Consider the following 21,153-nt stretch of genomic DNA (forward strand, 5'->3'; position numbering starts at 1 on the left):
GCACTGAGACCCACGGCCGTTGGGCAGCCGTGTCCCCACACTGGCACAGCCTCGGGGAAAGGGGAGGATCACTACGTCCTGAGAACCTGCCCTGCGTCGGGCACATCCAGAACTTCCGGTGTCCGCTACGACAACGCAGAGTGTATGCTGTCACTTGCATTTTACAAACGAGAAAAGGAAGGCCAGAGAGGCTCAGTGACTTCCCAAGGCCACGGAGGTATTAAGCGGCTGAGCCAGGATAGGGACCCTGACCTGGACTCTGCCGAGTACTTGCTTTGCGCTGCCCACGCCGCCAAGGAGCCCTGCCCAGGCGGGCCGGCCCCACGTGGTGGCAGGGCAGGGGACCCAGCAGGGGAGGGGGGCCGAGCACTCACTCTTGTTGGCCCGGTGCGGGATGGGCACAGCCACGTTCTTGCCTCGGTCGGCATCCTGGGGCTTGGGCGGGGAGGCGGTAAAGCGGCAAATGCCGGGCTCTGAGGGCGTGCTCATGGACGTCATGCTGTCCGCGTTCTCGTTGGTGCCTGTGGTCATCTGGTCGGAGGAGCTGTCGGAGATGAAGCACTCGGTGATCTCGAACTTGGCGTGCTGAAGCTGCTCTTCCAGCTTGGCGTGCTCGTAGGCCCGAGCCAGCTCTTCGTACGTGGACGAGGCACTCTCGGTGGACACCATGCTGTTCCGTCCTTTGTCTGGGGAGACGGAGAGCGTGGAGGTGAGAAGAAATGGGGGGCGGGTCATGGGGAGAAGGGTCTCATTTACCAATGAGACCAGAGCTCACTTTGGATTCTGTGTCTCCCTCTCTCTGCCCCTCCCCTGCTCGCGCTCTGTCTCTCTCTCTCTCTCTCTCTCTCTCAAAAATAAACATTAAAAAATAAAAACAAAAACGAGACCAGACTGAGCAGTGCCCCTACCCTTGACCCCAGTGGTCATCTCTGAGGACCCTGATCGCCCCCTGGGAAGGTGGCAGTGGTGGCCGAAGTGGGGTCTTCGGTGAATAAAGGGCAGAATGTCTTCCATTCTTGAAAATAAGCACCCACCCCCTGGAACACTCCGCTCTTTCTCCAACAAACATCACACATACCATTTTCTCTGACATCTTCTGGGATAGCAAAGTGAAATCCTTGACTAAGCAGAGCTCAGCGAGGTCAAGTGTTTTTGCGCCAGCCACACAGTAAGTCAGTGGCCAGCTGGCAATGAAGCGGACTTGTGTCTTGGCCCCCATGAGCTGGTGGGTAGAGGCTGGGAAAACGGAAGGGGGAGCTGGAAGGTAGGGGAAGTGAAGAACAGAGAGCAAGACGCGGGCAGGGCCCTGGGCTCACCTGTGTCCTGGGAGAGGCTGGCACTGTAGCTGTCACTCTCAGTGACAGTGACACCATGCTGGGATCCCACGGTGCGCCAGTCAGAGGTGAGGGTGCGGGCAGGCGTGGAGGCCTGGCACTTGGTCAGCGTCCACTGGCTTGAGTACCGGTTCCGGGTGCTGTGGGCTGACTTGACGTTCTTCCTGGACACTGGATCTGCAAACAGGAAGCGATGGCTAGCATGTCCGCTGAGGGCACTGAGGCCTGGGCAGCTGGCACTTACCAGAAGGGCAGTGCAGAGCCAGGGAAGAGGCATAAGCAGCCACAGAAGCTCCCGTGGGGAGGCTGAGCATGCTGCCTTTCCCAACCACATAGCTGGCCCCGGAGGAACGGAGCTACGGTGGTGAGGTGTGGGGGCAGTGGGTGGCATCCTGGTCCTCCCCACCCACCCCATCTTTTCCTTCCGCGGGGGGAAGAATGTCGCCTCCTCTCCTGCTGCCTCCTGTGCACTCATTCCCCATAGCCCTTGATGTGTTCTATCCTGATGTCCAGAGCTGCAGCGCTAGAGGCAGAAGGCCCTTGGAGAGCAAGAACACCCAACCCTCAAATGTCTAGGTAAGGCAACGGAGGCCCAGAGAGACAAAGTTAGCAATATACCCAAGGTCACAGCTAAGTAAGTCTTCAGTCAAGGTCTGTAGACTCTAACTCCAATGCTCTTTGCATTCTTCCATGCTGTTCCTCTCCCACCTTTTTTTTTTTTTTTTTATTGCCCATGCCCCATGCTGTGCCCAAGACACCCTGTGTGGGAAGAGGTCTGTCTCCCTGGGGATAAGGCATACTGGTGCCTGGCCGGATGTCAGACATGTCGATGAGGGGTCCCGTGCTCTGGATGAGGGCTGGGTGGTGCAAGGAGACACCAGTGCAGAAACTCTGCGGGTTGACAGCTTGGCTGAACTCAGCATCCGTCACAGGAATGGTGGCTTTGTCATCTCCTGGGGGAAGAAGGACAATGAGTAGGAGTCCTTCTCTTTGGACGTTGCAAATGTCTTTTTGTCTTTGTCCCACGTTGAGACCCAGAAAGGACAGAATAATTCTTTCGGCCAGAGGAGGAAACTTAGCCCTTGAGAGAAGCTTCAGTGAGTTCTGAGGTTGCTGAGTTGTTGGTGGGGCTGCTGCTAGAGCTCTGGGCACTGCTGGGAGGGCTGGTGGCTGCCCTTTGTGGGTTGTGGCCTGGGGGAGAGCGGGACAGAGAGCCTGTGGCTCTTGTCACTCACCCAGCTGCTTGATGCCCTCCTTGTCCTCGATGAGCAGCTGGACCCTGGGGATGTCAATGTGTAGCCGCGGGCCTTGGGGAGGCCCCTTCACAGGGGTGTCAAAACTTCGGTTGTTCTTGCTGTGGGGAGAAGGGCCAGTGGTGGGTGACTCAGCAGCCATGAGGGGCTGGAGGAGAGGGTTTAGCAGGACAGTGGGGTCTTAGAAGCCTGTCCTCTGCAGGGGAGGAAGCAGCCATGTGACACCTACCTTATCAACATTTCTGCCAAGCTCTTTGCATCTGCAAAAGAGTAGAGAGAGGGGCTCGGTGAGAATAGAGTCTGAGCAGGATGAAAACTGGCAGAGGCATGGGAGAAAAGGTAGGGGAGTTCCCTAAAATGGGACCAGAGCTGGTCTCCTGGGAAGAAGAGGGAGAAGTGAAAGGGCTTCCAAAATGGTCTAAAACACAATAAGGTCTGACTGCTCCTGGTGTGAGGTTTGGCTCAGGTCTGTTTTCCTTTCCTCAGATTTTTATCTAATATGGAGGTCCTTCCCAAAGGAGAGGGTATGTAAACTGCTCCATCTGTTTCTTGAATCGACTCTAATTAAACAAGACAACATAGCAGGCTGGGAATGGGTACCAGTGGAGGGTCCATCCTCAGTTGTCTGCTGAGAAGAGAAGAGAGTGAAGTTGAGGTGGTCAGTGGGCATCCCTAAATGACTATCAACCAAGAGACTTCATTTCTTCCTCTTGGGCACCTGTCCCCAAGAAGTCCATGGATGAATTGACAAAAAAAAAAAAAAAAAAAAAAAAAAAAAAAAAAGAGTGAGAGAAGCAAAGGGCCTAGTTAATTCATTAGACCTCTGAGGAGAATGAGAATCATGAAACTAATCTGTCAGAATGAATCTAGCTCCATGTATATATCCAACCATCTACTCACCCACCCATCCATCCATCCATCCATCCATCCATCCACCATTGATCCATTTACCTATCAATCTATTCATTTCTCCACCCACCCATCCAGTCATTCATCTATCATCTACCCATTCAACAATCCACTCGTTCAACCATCCATCCATCCATCTATCCATTCAATTATCCATTCATCTACTCAACCATTCATCCAATCACCTACCCATACATCCATAAAGTCATACAATCATCTGTCCATCTTATCATCCATCTATCTATCCATCCATCTATCCATCCTCCAGCCATCCAAACATCCATTCAACTATCTATCCATCTACCTAATCATTCATCTATTATCCATCCATTCAAATATACATCCATCCATCCACCTACCCATGGATCCACACATGAATCCATTCAACCATTAATCTTTCCATCTATCGAATCGTTTATCTATCTACTCCTCCATCTATCTATACAGCCACCTATCCATTAAACCACCTATACATTGAACCTTTCATTTAACCATCTATCCAGCCATCCTTCCACCTATATATCTTTCCATCCAACCATCCAATTAATCACTCAACCATTCATCCAATCATCCATCCATCCATCCATCCATCCATCCATCCATCCATCCATCCACTTGACTCCTAAACACACAAGGCAGTGTTAGTAATTCCCTCTTTTGTACTACTGTTGTGCCCTGGCTTCTCATGTTAGACTCTATAAACTCTATGAGGACTTGACTCATAGGAGTCCTCTATGAGGACTATGGACTCTTCTTTCACTCGTCTTTATATCTCCAATGTATGGAAGTATCTACAATACAGCAGATATTCAATAAATGTTTTCCGAATGAATGAATGACCATCTGTTAAGAAACTACTAGGTCCCAGACACTGTACTAGGCCCTGGGGAAATCAAGGTAAATCAGACCCATTCATGCCAGTCTATGGTATCATGTATTAGGACAGGGGTGATATTCAAAATATTTAACATCAGACACATTCTGGAAGCAACACAGTCAGAACTGAGCAAGGTCCTAGAGACCACCTGCAGGTCTATGCTTTAGTGGCCAGCTCCTAGAAGAATCGCAGGGATCCTGTGTGAGAGAAGGAAGATCCAGGGTGGAAGGGAACAACATAGAAATGTTTATTCTTTATTTTTTTTTAACATTTATTCATTTTTGAGAGACAGAGAGAGAGAGAGAGAGAGATAGAGCACAAGCAGGAGAGGGGCAGAGAGAGAGGGAGAGACACAGAACCGGAAGCAGGCTCCAGGCTCTGAGATGTCAGCACAGAGCCCGACAAGAGGCTCGAACTCACGAATCACGAGATCATGACCTGAGCTGAAGTCGGATGCTTAACCGACTGAGCCACCCAGGTGCCCCTGACATGGAAATGTTTACATATTTAAACCAATATGGCTTTACCAGTGTGCACCTCTAAAATTCAGCCCTGGTTAAGTCAGGCACAGAGTCTTGGGGGCACAGAGGAGGAAGCAGTGAGAACTAAAGTTTCAGAAGATTGGAGTAGCAGCTCTCCCTTCAATGAGACACAGGTACACTCTCTTGCCCGGATGGTGCCATGAGCCAATGAAAGGTGGCCAGCGTGGCTGAGGGCCAACACTCCTTCCTGGGAAGCCCGTAGGAAACTTGCCTACCTCGGAGCCGCTTCAGCCGCTTCTCCTTCCTCTTCTTGCGAACGATGAAGAGCAGCGCCACCCCCAGAGTGGCCAGGATGACCGGGCAGCCAATGGTGAACAGCTTCTTCACATCATCCCCCTCACCTTGAGCAGACTTGATGGGAGGGATGGTACCTGAATGGGGTGAAGAAGGGAGTCAGATGTCCCTTATGAGTAGGATCTATACAGAGTCCTCCGGGTGGGGTAGCCCTTGAACCTCTCTTGCTGCCCTTGGTCTCATTCTGACCCCCACTTCCTGGCACAGAGCCCCAGCCTTCCCCTTTTGCCCTCCCCCACCCCCCAAATTCTGGTCAGATCAGGACATCCATGAACAATCATGTAGTTTCTATGCTGCATTATGAAATTGATGACTTCGTGGGGCTGTTTTAGAATTATCCTGAAGTCTTTCAGAGATAGTCTCCTTCCTGTTGGAGTTCAATGTTCATTTCTAGAGGGGGGACAGATGAGCTTAGATGCCCCCATCCAGCTCGTAAAATGGGGGAGGGATAGCGGGAATCTGAGAGACCACTGTCAGAGCAGTGGGATCCCAGGGTCTCTTCCCCAGATGGGAACAAAGCCATTCAATGCTGCATTGTCTCCTTGATCCCCCCCTCCCATGGGCAGTATCTGCTAACTTTGGGTGCCTGCACAGAGGCAGTAAGTTCTGCTGACATAGCCCTCTGCAAAGCCCCTCTTTTGCCTGTTTCAAAGCCTTGAATAAGAGCCATCTCCTTCATGAAGCTTCCTTGTTTGAGCCCATCCCCTTCTGCTACTGCTTTTCTTCGATTTCCTTAACGCACGGGTCGACTTCATTTACCTTGTGACAATGGATCTCTATGAATTCAGCCTTCCATGTACCTTTAATGTATGCATGCACGTGTGTGTGTGCATGATGTGCATGTGTGTGCATGCGTGTGTGTGAGCGTATGCATGTGTAGGAAGTGCCCCACGTGGCAGACACCAAACATCCACGTGCTCATCTACACCTCCCAGACTTCCTGGCAGTTAGATGAGAATCAGGTAACTAGTTCCGGACAACAGAGTGTGAACAGAAGTGACGTGCGTCACCTCCTGGCCAAGGCAGTTAAGAACTGGGGTGCCTCTTTTATCCTTCTCTTCTTGGTGACCTTGGAGGCTACCCATTCAAGATGGCAGAGCTAGAAGATGGTGGCCAGCCAACCCTCTCAAGGCATTATGAGAGCAAGAAGCAGATCTTTACTGGGCTAAGCCCTGGAGCTTTTAGTGTTTATCTGTTACTGCAGCACAGACAGTCCCATCCTGGCTAATGCACCATGTTAGCAGAGGGTCCTCCGAGGGCAGGGCCTCAACTACACCTCTACATTCCTCTCCATCTCTCTGAAGCAACAGAGAGCAAGGACTGCACCTTCCAAGACTGTCTGTCTTAGTGTGACCCGTTTGCCTATCTGCAGGTCTGTATGGTCACGGGCGCACCTGCGTACCGGCCTGCCTGCCTACGGGTCTGCTGCTCCCTTCCCTGTCTCCAGCTTTTTCCTCCCTGTCTGTTTTTCGATTTGTCTGTCCTGTCTTTATGCATCTGCCTCTCTGCCGGCTTCCCTGGGGACACCTCCCCGCGGTCCGGGTGCTGCCCCTCCCACCCTCTCTGACTCACTCCCGTCGTAGTCCAGGGTGGCGAACTGGGCAGTCTCGTTGCCGCAGCCGGCGCTGTTGCAGGCCCGCATGCGCAGCTCGTACCACGTGGCCTCGCGCAGCTCGGTCAGAAACACCTCCCCGGAGCTGTTGGCCCGCAGCCCCTGCCAGGCCCAGGTGCCCTTGGGCCGGTACTCCAGGACGATGGCTGTGATAGGGCAGCCCCCGTTGTTCCAGCCCTGCAGGTTAAGCCGAGCATGCGTGGAGTTGATGTGGGTGAACAGGTGCTGGTCTTTGCTGAAGGAGGGCTCTGGGGGGCGGGGGGGGGGGGGGGGGGGGCACAGGGAGAGAGCGTGGTTAGAGACCGAGAGAGAGGAGGAGGGTTCGTTCATCCGCGGGGGGGGAGGAGTACCCTGGGTCAGGGGGGCTGCAGTGGCTCTGGGGAACAGCGTTTGGCACACATGGGACTAGGGATGCCCCAGGGGACAGAGGAGGAGGGGGATGAGGGAAGGACCTGGAGAGAAGGCCTCAGCAGAGGAGGAAGGGATGTGGGGAGAAGGAGGAGGCTGTCACCATCGGCTACCCCGCCAGGGAGGTGGGGCCTGTTTCTCCTACTGTGATTGGTCAAGGTGCTATCCATAGGCCGGAACGCGGCTAAGCCCCTCCCCTCAGTCTCCGCTTCCCAGCGCCCTCCTTGCCTACCCCAGCCATCTTCCATCCCCATGGCCTGGGCCCATCTCTCCCCAGCTGGGTGATCGCTAAGCCTCACCCCGCCCGTGGGTCTTTGCCTCGATGATCTCGCTGATGCGCCCGGAGCCCACGCTGTTCTTGGCTGCCAGCTTCACCTTGTACCACGTGCCACACTTGAGGCTGTCCAGCTTGAAGGACCGCTCCCCTGAGCTGATGAACACATCCTTCCACTCTTCGCTGTTGTCCACCGAGTACTGCAGCACGAAGCCTGCCCGGGAGGTTTGCCTGGCTCAGGGCGGGCGTGGCGGGGCCTGGGACACCCCAACAGGCGTCGTGGGGCTGGGCTCCGGCAGGGGCAGAGTGGGGCCTTTGGTGATGGGGGGAGGGCCCATGCAGGTTGGACCCAAAGCTGCAAGGAGTTTTCCCGCTCTCTCTTTAGCAGCTAAGGTGGGGAAGGGAGCAGAATCCAAAGCCTTGAGGCTTAAAAGGGACCCTACTTAGACCCTGCTACTCCAGGGATGGTCCCCCTGACAGCGGTATTAGATCACCTGGGGGCTTTTCAGATCCCATCCCAGACCTCTTGAATCAGAATCTGCATTCTTTAAGAGCCTCCTGGTGATTCATGTGCTTATTCGAGGCCGAGAAGCACTCTCTGTCTACTGTTACAGATTTGGGAACTGAGGCCCAGAGAAGAAAACAGATCTCTCCAGGTTCACACAGCTCACCAGCAGCATTTGGGGTGGGCCGCCTAAACGTGGGATACCTAGGCTGGTGACTTTCTGTGGCACTTGGGTAACTTCCTACTGGTCCGAATTGCCCATCCCCCTGGCCATTGATCACTTCTGGGGCATTATGGGGACCAAGTGGTGGGAGTGGGTGAAGCCCTTCCCCTGCTCCTGGGCCCAGAGTTTCTTCCCCTTTCCCCCCTCCTCATCCAGACCCCTCTCACCTCGGATGGAGCTGCCCCCATTGTCACCTGGAATCCAGGTCAGGGTGATGGATGAAGCGGAGGTTTTAGAGACAGTGAGGCGGGGCTGGTCCGGGGGAACTGTGAGGGAAAGCCACCAGCCCTCACCACAAAGCGTTAACATCCGATGACGGGGGCGTGGGGTCTCCCAGCTGCAAGTGAGGGCCAAGGCCTGGCTTTCCCACCCTCTTGGAGCCTCCCCGGCTCCCGCTCCTTCTCTCCATCCCTCCTGCCTTCTCTTCCATGTGGCACCTCTGTCCCACTGAGGGTCTGTCGCCCAGGTCGTTGGGGAGGTTGCCGGGGGGCCAGCCTTCCAGGGTCTTACCTTGCACCAGAAGGTTGACGATAATAGTGTCGAAGCCTCCAGTGTTGGTGGCCGTGCAGGTGTAGTAGCCTGAGTCCTCAGCCTTCACAGCACGCAGCAGCAGTGTGCCGTTGGTATGGATGAGCCGGTGCCCGTCCATGGACACAGGGATGGCCGAGTCTTCACTGCAGGGGTGGGGCGGCAGAGAGGGGTTATGGTAAGCACCCCCTCTTCCCGGGGCCTCCCTCAGGACTGGAGGCACACAGGGCTGGGAGCAGAAGGAGGCTGGCTAGGCGGCCCAGGGCCCTTGGCTCTGCTCAGCACTTCCTGGGGATATCCCGTAACCCTGCCCTCTTCGGGCACCCAGGGAGGGGAGATGCTTAGCCGTCAACAGTGGGGAGCCAGGGAGCCCAGGCCTCCTGGGAGAGCAGTAGCCGTGCACCCGGCAGGGCCTCTGGTCAGCTGGAAGGTAAAGGCACCCGATTCTTTTCTTTAAGGCTCATCTACCACCCATCACTTGGGTCACTCAGCCCTCCAGGGTCCCGCACATACCTGTCCTTGGTCCACTTCACAGCAGGGGCTGGATCTCCCACTGAGTTGCAGGGCAGCCGGACGTCTTTCATCCAGGGTGTTGTCACGGTGCCTCCGAATGAGATGATCTTCGCTGGGGCTACGGGGAGGAGAACGTGAGGGCACCCCACTCCTACCCACAATGCTGTACTGGGCGGCCTTTCTTGGGGCTCCCCAAATTTACGCATCAAGCCCCCCATCTCCTACCTGACCTCCGCTTTGAGCTTGGAGCAGGGGTGGGTGCAGGCAAGCTCAGATGGGAGTCATTGGTTCAACAAACATTTATCAAATAAATACTTGCTATGGGCCAGGTCTCCCATGAGGCTCTGAAGACTCACACAGTGAAGAAGATCTATTTCCTGTCCTCGAGTTGCACATTGTCCAGGACAGACACTTAAAAAGGATCATTATGGGGGCAGGGGCACGCCTGGGAGGCTCAGTCGGTAAAGCATCTGACTCTTGCTCTCTCAGCTCAGGTCTTGATCTCAGGGTCATGGGTTCCACGCTGGGCATGGAGCCCAACTTAAAAACATTTTTTTCCCCCACGGGTCGAGAATACTACGGTAGGGATAGGTACAAGTAACCGTGGGAACCCACAGGAAGAATGGACTCCGCCAGCTCGGTGGTGGTGGAGGTGACAGCCAGGGAGGCTTCTGGAATTGGAAGCTTTACCTTGAATCTTGAAGGCTAAAAAGGAAGGCCCTGTGCAGGGAAGGAGAGTCATGGTGGGAAGAGGCAGCAGCACCGAGTAGGGGCCTGGAGGCCTGGGACCCGTGGGAAGTGTGAGGGTCTGCAAATACTCTGACGTGACCAAAGCCCAGGGTGGGTGAAGGGGGACGGGTGGTGAGCAGGAGCAGAAGCATGGGCGGCGGGTGGCGGGGGGGGCGCTCTGTCGGCAGAACAAGGAGGCTGGACTTCCTCTTGGGGTCATGAGGAGCCACTGGGAGCCGATAAGTAAGTAGTGACGTGTTCAAAGTAGAGTTGCAGATAAAGCCCCGGTGCCGGCAGAGGATGGCTTGGCAGAGGACGTGGCTCAGTGGCAAGATGGCGGCTGGAGCCGATGTAAGTGGGGCAAGAGGTGAGGGGCTCCAGGAAGCACCGGCAGGACTCGGGGAAGGACCTGGCTTTGAGGAAGCGATAGAGGGGGAGGGGACGACGACTGCCCGATGCCGGCTGGGTGCTGGTGCCCTCACAGAGACCAGGCACACGGAAGGAGGAGGAGGAGGAACGGGGATACTTCGCTCCCACTGAACCTGGGGTCGCCCGCGTGGAGTAACTGGGAAGCACCCAGATATACAAGTGTCCCACGGACACCGATGTGGGAGTCAGCGGCCCAGGGACGGAGTCACCGGGAGCAGGCATGTACACTGACACAGGGGTGGCAGTAACATACAGCCACGGAGGAGAAAGGAACGTCCCCCGGGGTTGACAGGAGCACCCTCGGAGCACCAGGATGCACAAGCGGCCTCACGGAAAGCAAGAAAGGCAAAGACGTCAAGGGCACCCGGAGAGGGTAGTCGCGTCAGGTCCCTCTCAGACCACCGGGCCGTGTCACAGGTGTTAAGTTAACCAGGCCACCAAACGCTGTAGAGCTCCAGGCCTGGTGCTGCCACGTGGCTGGGGTGGGTTCCCAGGGCCCCAGGGCTACAGACTCAGGTGGCTGAGGGAGGAGGCCGGCCCAAGAGGAAGGTGGCCTTCCCACGGAGGCCCAGAACCAAAGCAGAGGACTGAAGTTGTGGGCTGGCAGCGGGTCGATCCCATGGCCTGCGGTCTGCACGGAGGGCACATCAGCTGCTGTGCGGCTGCCTCTTTGCTCCCGGGCCGGGGCCCCACACCTGTCATTCCCTGTAACGCGGGGGTGCATATGCCCTCATGCCATACTTCTGCCCAGGCCAGGGATTCGATGGGGGTGTTCCCTAAGAACAAACTCCGCGTGCAGCATCTAGCCCAGGGCCTCCTAGGTCTGCGCTCTCTTAAGTGTCCGTGCATCGAGTGAATCAGCCATCAGAGGCATTACCTCTAGGCTTTGAAACGACGAAGCTCCCTTTATGGCTCTCGGCCCCGTGGAAGCCGCGTACCCTGCCACCGCCCCCTCTGGAGGAGCCGAGCCTTGGGACAAAGGCTCTGCCTCGAGCTGGGAGCGAGGCTGATGTCCCTTCTTTCAGCCCTGGAGTCGAGTTTGGAGGAGGGACCGGGGCCCTCCATGCCACCGGGCCCTGAGTAGCTGCACGGCCTGGAGCGTGCTGTAAGGCTTTCTGGGAGTCAGGGGGCAGCAGAGGCCCAGTGTTGGCGGATGCGGGACAGAGGCGGGTGGCCCGCCAGCTCCTCTCGGCCAGGTGGCAGAGAGGGTGGAGAGAGACACCCCCTCTCTTGGGAGAGCCCGAATTCTAGAAGGGGGCTTCTGGCCGCTTCTTCCCCTCCGGCCTGCGCCGCTTACCCTTGCCCGCAGGCTCAATGGTGACCTTCTCGCTGCTGTTGCCCCGGCCGGCAGAGGTGACGGCGGCCACCCACAGCAGGTACTGTTGCCCACGGTTTAGGTGGGCGATCCGGTAGAAGAGCTGCTCTGGACTCGTCTCATACTCGCTCGGAGCCTGCGGGACAGGGGCAGAGAAGTGTAAAACCCAGCCTCCTGGGCCTCCAGCCTCCAACCCCAACCTTCTTTGGGGGACCTGGGCTCAGAGTAGGGGGGTGGGCCAGTCAGGGGGGTGGGGAGAGGAGGCAGGATCCTGCCTCGTTCGCCCTTTGTTGTTTGGGAGCAACAGTGAGCAGAGTCTGCACCGGGCTTGGCCCTGGGGGCTCGTGGGCCTTCTCTGGCGGGGTGCTGGGCCAGCCTCGGTTTACTTCTTTGGCCGACCCAGACCCTGGCAAGTGTGGCTGCAGGTCAGGGGATGTGAGTGTTTCGGGTGAGTGATGGAGGGAGTCCGGAGAAGGGAGAATGGAGGAGGGAGGGTCCCAGGAAGACCCCGGGGAAAGGGAGTCTCTGGGAAGAAACTAAATTACCGCATTTGCCTTATTAGGGCTGTAGACGGGCGCCCCCAGCCCGAGCCGGCTCCGCACCACCTCCCCGCCCCGCCGTCTAATTACCACTCCTTCATTCTGCGGGAGCAAACCGTCTGGGGGAAGAAGGGGTGGGAGACGGAACCCGGAAAGCTTCACGGGACAACACTTTATTAATGATTATTAGTGGTATAGATCACCGTATATATTTGTAGGTTGTATAAATCTATAAATTTTTTTTTAACCAAATGACACTTTTGACAAGTTGCCAACAAAACAATATCGGATCCCAGTGGTTTTACCAGTTGCTTTGATGAAAAGATTATGTTGCCTTGGAAACCAGAGGCTCAGATATTGAAATGAATTTGAGAAGGAGCTTTTGATAAGCGCTAGTTTGCAGACCTCCTGTCAGCCCCTTCCCTGGTCCAGGCGGGATGGGGCTGACTTTCATTTTATTTTTTGGTCAGCCGCGGGGAAGGGAAAGGAGGGCAGCACTGGGGCCTCTTTGAAATCAGGGCAGAAGTCTAGGGAGGGGGGAGCAGCCCCCGGAACAGATGGGGGGCCCTGAGGCCAGAGGGAGCTAATAATTAGTTATCTCTGCAGTCACGGGATCGTGCACACACATGCTCACATGCACGCTCACACGCACACGGACACGTGGACGCATTCATCCACATGCTGAGGGACAGACCTGCAGATAGAGATGGGGTCACAGAGGGACATTCTCTGTGCCCCACGGGAGGACTGAGGGGCCCGATGACTTAGGGCAGGAGAAACCATCCTTTTTGGCCCCAGGCCATCTGCAAGGAGATGTTAGGAAGGAGGCACAGGCGTCTCCTCAATACGCAGAGAGCTCCCTGGCAGAGTCTCCCTCTTGCCTCCCTAATGGAGATTTGGCCTTGAACCAGGGGGGTCCCTGCTGCAGACAGGTGCAAAGCCACCTTCAGCCCTGGTACTTGGGAAGTCTTTGCAGGCCATGGCACCCAGGGGACCGTGCGGGTACCTGTAGTTCCTGTCTGTGCACGAAGTGGGTGGTGTAGTGGCTCCAACACCCGCCTGCCCTTCTTACCAAGTGTGAGTCTCACAGCTCATACACCTTTCTCTCTCAAGGCTCCCGGGGCCTCGGTTTCCTATTCTGTGAACTAAGAAAGCGATACTGCTCTGCCTACCCCGTGTGGTTACAGAGAGGCACAAATAGGCGAGGGCTGGGCGAGTCCTTTGTAAACTGGGACGCGTTCTTCTCCCGGCTCACTCTTCCGTGAGGATTGAGGTGTGCATGTGCACGTGTGGAGAAAAGACGAATGTGCGTGCTTGTGTGTCAGTGTGTACGTGAGCGTACGTTTGTGTCTACACAGGAAAGGTTTGGCTTCCCTTTGAAGGTGTTAGCTTCGAATCCAGATCCCGGGGTCTTCCTTTGAACCTGGGCTCCCCAAGAATCTCCTGAAATCGCTTTTAAAAACACATCACTGGGAGTGCCTGGGTGGCTCAGTCGGTTAAGCGTCCGACTTCAGCTCAGGTCATGATCTCGCGGTTCATGAGTTCAAGCCCCGCGTCGGGCTCTGTGCTGACAGCTCGGAGCCTGGAGCCTGTTTCCGATTCTGTGTCTCCCTCTCTCTGACCCTCCCCGGTTCATGCTCTGTCTCTCTCTGTCTCAAAAATAAATAAACGTTTAAAAAATAAATAAAAAATAAGAACACATCACTATACTCCCAAATAAAGTCCCAGTGGATCAAAAGTTAAAAAGAAAAAGGTAAAACTGTGAACATATTTGTCTTTCTAATCATAAAAATAAACGCAAAAATCACAAATGACAGTGATTCATAAATTTGAATTATATGAAAACAAAACCTACGGCACACCAAAAATTGTGTCAAAAGGCAAGCAATGAGCTGGCAAATAATTGCAGCCAATACGATTTTTAAAAAGGCTATTATCCTTCTATGTAAAGAGCACTCACAAATCAATGAGAAAAAACCATGAACCACCCAAATAAAAAATGGATAAAGGACATGAATTGACAATTTTACCCAAAGATGAAAAAAAAACCAGTCAATAAACATATAACAATAATCAACCTAACTAGTAATGAAAGGAATATACCTAAAACAGGACCCCTTTTTTCCAATCCAACTGGCAAAAATGAAACATAATATTTTGGATTAGCATGGGGGTAAGAAACAAATATGGACTTATTTTGCTGGTGGAAGCATAAATTGGTTCCAACTTTCTGAGGGGTAATTCACAAACACGTATGCACATTTTAAGAATATCCATATTCTTGGGGCGCCTGGGTGGCTCAGTCGGTTAAGCGTCTGACTTCGGCCCAGGTCATGATCTCACGTTCCGTGAGTTCGAGCCCCGCGTCGGCTCTGTGCTGACAGCTCAGAGCCTGGAGCCTGTTTCAGATTCTGTGTCTCCCTCTCTCTGACCCTCCCCCGTTCATGCTCTGTCTCTCTCTGTCTCAAAAATAAATAAACGTTAAAAAAAAAAAGAATATCCATATTCTTTATGACTCAGGAATTACCATAGAAATTTACCTAAGAAAATGATAAAACATGTGCATAAAGACTTATCTGAAGAATGTTCAATGACATGTTATTTACAATGTTGAACATTTGAAAATAGATGAAAGAATAATGAGGGCACTAGTTAAATAGATTATATACATATGGGCATTCAAGGTCATGTCTGAAAAGAGTATGTGACGGTGTGGGAAAGTGCCTAGATATATTACATGGAAAACACAGATTATATAACATTATGTAAAAATTCATTTTAATTTTTTATTAAAACCCCCCCCATAATATACGTACAGATCAAAGGCTGGAAGGCTATCTACCAAAGCACTGCCAGCATTTATCTTCAGGGAATGAGTACAAGTAATTTCTACTCTCCTGTCTATTCTTTTATGTATTTACAGAATTTTGTACAATAAAATTGCATCATTTTGAGAATCAGAGAAAAACAACAAGTGTATGAACACGTTTGGTACAATTTCTAACGGGACTCCCTGCAGTTCTGGCTGCCCCCAAGGGCATAACTTGCGGGAGCCCACGCCAGATGCGGTTCCCGTCTATTCTCAGGGTTCCACACCCTAGTACGTGTGCATACATTAGACTCACGTGCATTGCCTCTAACCTCACACTCACACCCGTGGTTTTGCCCTGTCACATGTACACGCCTGTGTCCTCACCCCCAGCGCTCACTCCTAGGTCTCTTTCATAAGTGAATTTGTAGTGCAGTTGTTTGGAATTTGGAGTATATTTGTGCAGAGCGGTAACCTCACACATCACACATCACACATCACACATCACACAATGTGGTGGTCAGGTGTCTGGGTCCCTCGCTGAGGGCAGTTCCTCCTCTATAAGGTGGCTGAACTGAATGAAGTTCTCATCGCACAGGCCCCCTGGCCCCTGTGTGCCACTGTCAGATAGGAACCGTCCCCAGGAGAGAGGAGCTTCCTACGTGCTTGTGCTCAGGACATGAAGAGAAGCGGGGAGGGCCCCAGGGTCTCCAGCAGGGCACGGGACCCAGGAGCTCCGTTCTGGGGGCTCGTGAAGCCTGAGTTAATGAGGAGGCAGCACTCATTTGAAAGGCTTCATTGTCGGAGGAGGAAATGACCGCACAAAACCAAGCTGGAGAATGACTACCCTCTCCCATCAATTCATGAAGGGAAACTTGCCCAACGTCTAAGGCTTTACAATTGCCAGGCTGCTCGTAATTCATTCATCAAACATGCATTTAGTGACAATGATGTTCCAGGCACAGTGTTTGGCAGCTGGGGGACCCAGAGATGAAAAGATGCTGCCCTTGTCCTCACAGGGCCCCACGGACCAGCACAGGAGACAGAGAAGTGAGCAGCTAATTGCCATCAAATGCATTCAGTATATGACAGAGGATAAAGACCATGCCACGGCAGGGGTCAGCAGTGGCAGAGGCGTGGGCTGGGAAAAGGCACAGTGGGCATCCAGAATGGTGATAAGCTTAGGATGTGTGTGGGGGTGGGGGAACAGAGGGAGAAGGGAAGGAGGGGCAGACAGCACGGCTAAAACATCGATTGGAAAGTTGGCACAGACACCCAACAATGGCAGCGCATTCTCAATGTCCAGACCCCAGGGCCCCGCATTTCCTCTCCTGGGAACACACCCGACAGTACACACGTGTATGGGTGTGCACAGCAGTGCCGCAAGGAACAGCTCCAAACTGGAACCTACCCAAATGCCTATCAATGGGTAGTGAAATGGATGAAACAATTCTATACAGGCACCCGGTGGAAACCTATACAGAAGTGAGAGTGAATGATCTATAACCACACCCAACAGTGTGGAGGAAATTCACAAGTTCAAAATAATGTTGAGTAAAAGAAGTCAGATTAATGGTATGAACTTCACTTATATAATGGACATAAACAGGCAACGCTAATCTGAAGTCAGCATGGTCGTCACCCTGGCAGGGGAAGGGTGGTGACCGGGAGGGGCACAAGGAGGTCCTCTGGGGTGTCCTGATGTCGTGTTCCCTGCTCTGGGTGCTGCTTGCCCAATGTGCTAGGAGATGTCATGGAGCCGTACGCCCACGATATGTGCACTTTTCTGCATATGGGCTGGTGGCCGTGAGGATGGAGGGGAGGACGCAGAGTCACTAAAAAGCCCACATTTCTGGGCTTCTCCTCTGGCAAAAGAACTCTGGCCTCACTGGTACGGAGCTGGGCCACCTACTGCTCAGAGGGTAACTCAGAAAGACCACAGGAGAGCAGAGCGGAGCTAGAGATGCTTCCTGGCTGCCAGGAGCTCATCCGCAGATGCTCGGGCTGCTGTCCCATCCCAAGCTGCTGGCGGAGGGGGAAGCTGGCCACCTCCTGCTCCTTGCTGCCTGCCTGAGATGTCCTGAGCACATCTCCCGGCTACTACTCCCGCACACCCCTGGTGCGCCCCGCCCCCTCCCCACTAGACTGGACACCCCTTGAGGGCAGGTGCACCTGCTCAAGTAACTAGAACGGCTGTGCTCCAGAGTAGCCCCCCAGCAGAACTCAGTGCTGGAGAGGCTGGAGATCGGGAAAGGTAGAGGGAAGGATGCATACTATGGATAGGCATAGTCTATGGATATGCATATCCATAGTACTGCACTGTACTCCCAGCTTTGGGCAGATATTGAAGTCTGAGTCCTCTCCCCAGCAGTGAGGCCCAGCCCTGGCCCAGAGAGAGATGCCCTTGCCTTCCTTCTACTGTCTGCCATTTTCCTCCTCCCTCCAGTGGGCTCCAGGCTAAGGAGGCCGCTCAGGACAGAGCTCCAGCAGCCCTCGGAGCCCAGACCATTCACGCTGGAGCGTGATTCATTTCCAGAGGCCATGGACCAGGCAGGCCCCAGTCACCAGCTCTGGGGCCTGATAGAAACTTCCTTGGTCAGCTAGACCAGAAGACCAGAAGAGCCCAGGCCTTGGTCTCCCTTTCACATCTGCTTGGTGGTGACCCCTGACTCAAAGAGGCCTCCAGGGGTTGTGACCACCTTGCAGCCCCTGGATCGGAGGACTAACCCAAGATGGGCACCAGGTAAGGCTTCAGCTGCTCTTGGGTGACCAGTGCCCATTCTTATCCATGAATTTAGGTAGAAACATGGACATAAGCAGCCCCCGGGTTTGACCCGGAAGCCAGCTGGTCTTCAGGGTACTTTTCCCTTTCTCCTGTCCCTCTCATCATTGGGCACTGGGCCCACTTACCGGCTGGCCGGACCCAGGGCTGGAGCAGAAGATGGTGTACTTGCGGATCACCCCATTGGGCTTGGCTGGGGGGAGCCAAGAGACAACCACACTGCTGGCAGACGAAGGGACAGCTTTGATGCCTGCAGGGGGACCTGGAACTAAGTAGGGAGAAGGCCAGGTCAGTTTGGAGAAGGGAGGAGGTTAACCTTTGGGAAAGAATAACATGGTGGGGAGAGTGAGGCAGATCAATCTGGGAGAGCTTCCTGGAGGAGGCATCCTGGAGCCATGGTTTAAAGGGGGGAGGTTCCAGCATGGCAAACAGGTAAGGAGAAAGGTGATCATTTGGGGCTTGTAACAAAGTTTCCAAGATGAAGGCATTGGGAAGGGCCAGCTTCAAAACTGGCCAGAACCAAGGACTTAGGACACTCAAGAGAGAAACAGAATCCATGGGGATTTCACATTGATCCCTAGGAACTTAACCTGCTTCCTCTCCCAACGTTCAACTACTAGCTTGTATACAGACCAAACATATATACTGGTCACTTTGCTCTTTGGCCTGTGAGCTCCTTGAGGCTGGGGGCTCCATGGACTCACAGAGTGGACTGTGTCCTGAGGGTCAGGGGCTGGTGTCAGCCAATGGGTGACAGGGTTTCCTGCCATGTGCCCAGGGCACTGCCCCTGGGATGCTGTTTAGGCCCTTTCTGTTTTTAGGAGGGCAAGTCTACTTGAGAATTGGCCGGGATATTCATCCTAAGGGAATACCAATTCATATGTATTCTGCCCTCCCACTGTCCCCATCTCTGGTCCTGCCTGGCCCAGCTGGGTCCCAGGGTTCTGCTTGGGAGACTGGAAGCTTCCTGTTTTCAGCTCCCCTTCATCTGTCCCTTGAATTGCTGTGCACTTGTCTTCCCTCCTGGGAGCTTTATATGCTCCTTTGAGGACAGTGATGGCATCCTACTCAACTCATTTTGCCTCCCTGAGTCTCAGTTTCCCCATATAGATGATGGACATAATAACAACCACATTAAAGGTTTGTAGAGACAGTTAGTAATAATTAAAATAAAGCACCTGGCACAGTGCCTGCCACATAGAAGACAATAAACGGTGACAATAATCAGTTTTGCTCTAGCATCTACTGTGATTTTTAAAAAAATCTAGTAAGTGGTCAACAATTCTAGGCTAAATAAAATGACGATCCATCATGGCCATCCATCCAGGGGCCTGAGCCCTCCCTCACAGCTACGGCCCTGATATCCTGCTTCTGCTAGTGTCTCTGTATGCTGTGGAGTGCAGGGGGCCACGGGTGGCCACTGGGGCTGGCCGGTGTGCTAACTCAGGTTCAGATCTTTTCCGTCCTTGCTCACTTCTTTTCTCAGCAGTAATCGAGAGGGGTATGTTGATATCTCCCCCACGACTGTGTATTTGTCTATTTTTGTAGTCCTGTCGGTCTTTGCTTTTCTATATTTTGAGATTATGTTATTAGGTTCACTACAAATTCGAAACTGTTGCATTTGACTAGTAAATTGGGTCTTTTATCCTAACAGAGTGTCTTTCTGTATCTCTAATGATGCCTTTAATCCTTTCACATTGAACCTTTCTCTACCTTTATGTCTTAGGTGTCTCCTGTGAACAGCACATAGTTGGGTTTGTTTCATTGCTGGATGAGTCTGACAGTCTTTATCCTTTAATTGAATAATTTAGTTGATTTATCGTTAATGCAATCACTTATATGTTTGGGTTTAAATACCTCAGCTTACTAAATACTTTTATTTTCTTTCCTGCTTTTTTCTTTTTTTTGAATCGAGTCTTTTAAAAAATATTTTATTCCCCCTCTTTATTAGATTGGTTATTAGACAGCCTTTTAGGGGTTACTCAACGTGAACCTTTACCAAAGCCTAACAACATTAATTGGCACCTTTTTTTTTCCTCTCAGACAATGCAAGAGACTTCAAACTTCTTACCCAATTTCTATGCCTTTGTTGTATATTTTAGCCACACACACACACACACACACACACACACACACACACACACACAGATATTAGACCCTCCCCAAGATGATATCACTGTCATCATCATTTTACACAGTCAGTATTAATGGAGATTTACTCATACATTCACCATTTACTCATTCTTTGCTTCTTGCATCATGGAACTCATAGCTGGGATCATTTTCCTTCTAGCTAAGGAATAATACCCTTTACTATTTCTCTAGAGCAAGTATGTTGGTGATACATTTTCTCAGTTTTTGTCTGAAAACGTCTTTATTTCATTTTAATCTTGGAGAGTATTTTGGCTCGGCATAAAATCACAGGTTGACAACTATTTTCCTTACACACTTTATACCTCTGCATTGTTTTCTGACTTCCGCGGCTTCCACTGTTTCTTGTCTTGTTTTTATTATTCCATTGTTTCTGATAAAGCAGCGGTTAATCTAATTGTTGGTCCTGTGAAGATAACTGGTCTTTTTCGCTTCGGTTGCTTTTAGGAATTTTCCCTTTGCGTTTCCTGTTTAGCAGCTTTATTGCAATGAGCCTAGGTGCGGACTTCCTTAAGTTATTGCTTGTGGAGTCTGCAGAGTGCTTTTGGCTTTGGGGATGGATGTCTTTCATCAATTCTGAAAAGTTTTCAGGCATTTTATCTTCTGCCCCGTTCCCTTTCTCCTCTTCTTCGGGACTTCTTCTCACATCCTCTGTGCACTGGATATTCAGAATGTGGTCCAGTTGTCAGCAGAAGCGTCACCTGGGAGCATGTTAGAAATGCAAAATCTCAGGTTCCGCCCTAGACCCTACCGAATCAGAATATGAATTTTAATATGACCCCCAAGGGATTGGTATGCACAGTCAAGTTTGAAAATCACTGCTCTATCTCTGACTTGTTCTTTTGTTTTCCGTTCGTTTGTCTTTCTGAGCTGCTTTTGGGTCTTCTGATCTGCCTTCCAGTCTACTAGTTATCTCTCCAGCTGTGTCTCATTTGTTATTAAATCTATCTACCGAGTCCTTAATTTCAGGTTAATAGTTACTCTGGTTTCTAGATTTTCCATTCGATAGTCTCCAGTTCTCTTAAAATTTCAATCTTGTTAAGAATAACTATTTGAGGGGCGCCTGGGTGGCGCAGTCGGTTAAGCGTCCGACTTCAGCCAGGTCACGGTCTCGCGGTCTGTGAGTT

The 21,153-nt window shown here is 52.6% G+C and overlaps 1 protein-coding gene across 1 annotated transcript in view; it reads right to left on the reverse strand.

The window, feature by feature from the left end:
* DSCAML1 (DS cell adhesion molecule like 1) overlaps window positions 1-21,153 on the reverse strand; it is a 349,305-nt gene that overhangs the window by 2,126 nt on the left and 326,026 nt on the right. Inside the window, 13 exon segments of the mRNA XM_042906006.1 lie at window positions 375-686; window positions 1,317-1,511; window positions 2,135-2,287; window positions 2,570-2,688; window positions 2,817-2,847; window positions 5,131-5,286; window positions 6,782-7,069; window positions 7,529-7,717; window positions 8,399-8,497; window positions 8,742-8,905; window positions 9,273-9,390; window positions 11,728-11,881; window positions 18,004-18,143. Coding sequence (XP_042761940.1) covers window positions 375-686; window positions 1,317-1,511; window positions 2,135-2,287; window positions 2,570-2,688; window positions 2,817-2,847; window positions 5,131-5,286; window positions 6,782-7,069; window positions 7,529-7,717; window positions 8,399-8,497; window positions 8,742-8,905; window positions 9,273-9,390; window positions 11,728-11,881; window positions 18,004-18,143 — 2,118 coding nt within the window.

Source organism: Panthera leo, chromosome D1 (genome assembly GCF_018350215.1).
Source record: "Panthera leo isolate Ple1 chromosome D1, P.leo_Ple1_pat1.1, whole genome shotgun sequence".
Classification (NCBI taxonomy): Eukaryota; Metazoa; Chordata; class Mammalia; order Carnivora; family Felidae; genus Panthera; species Panthera leo.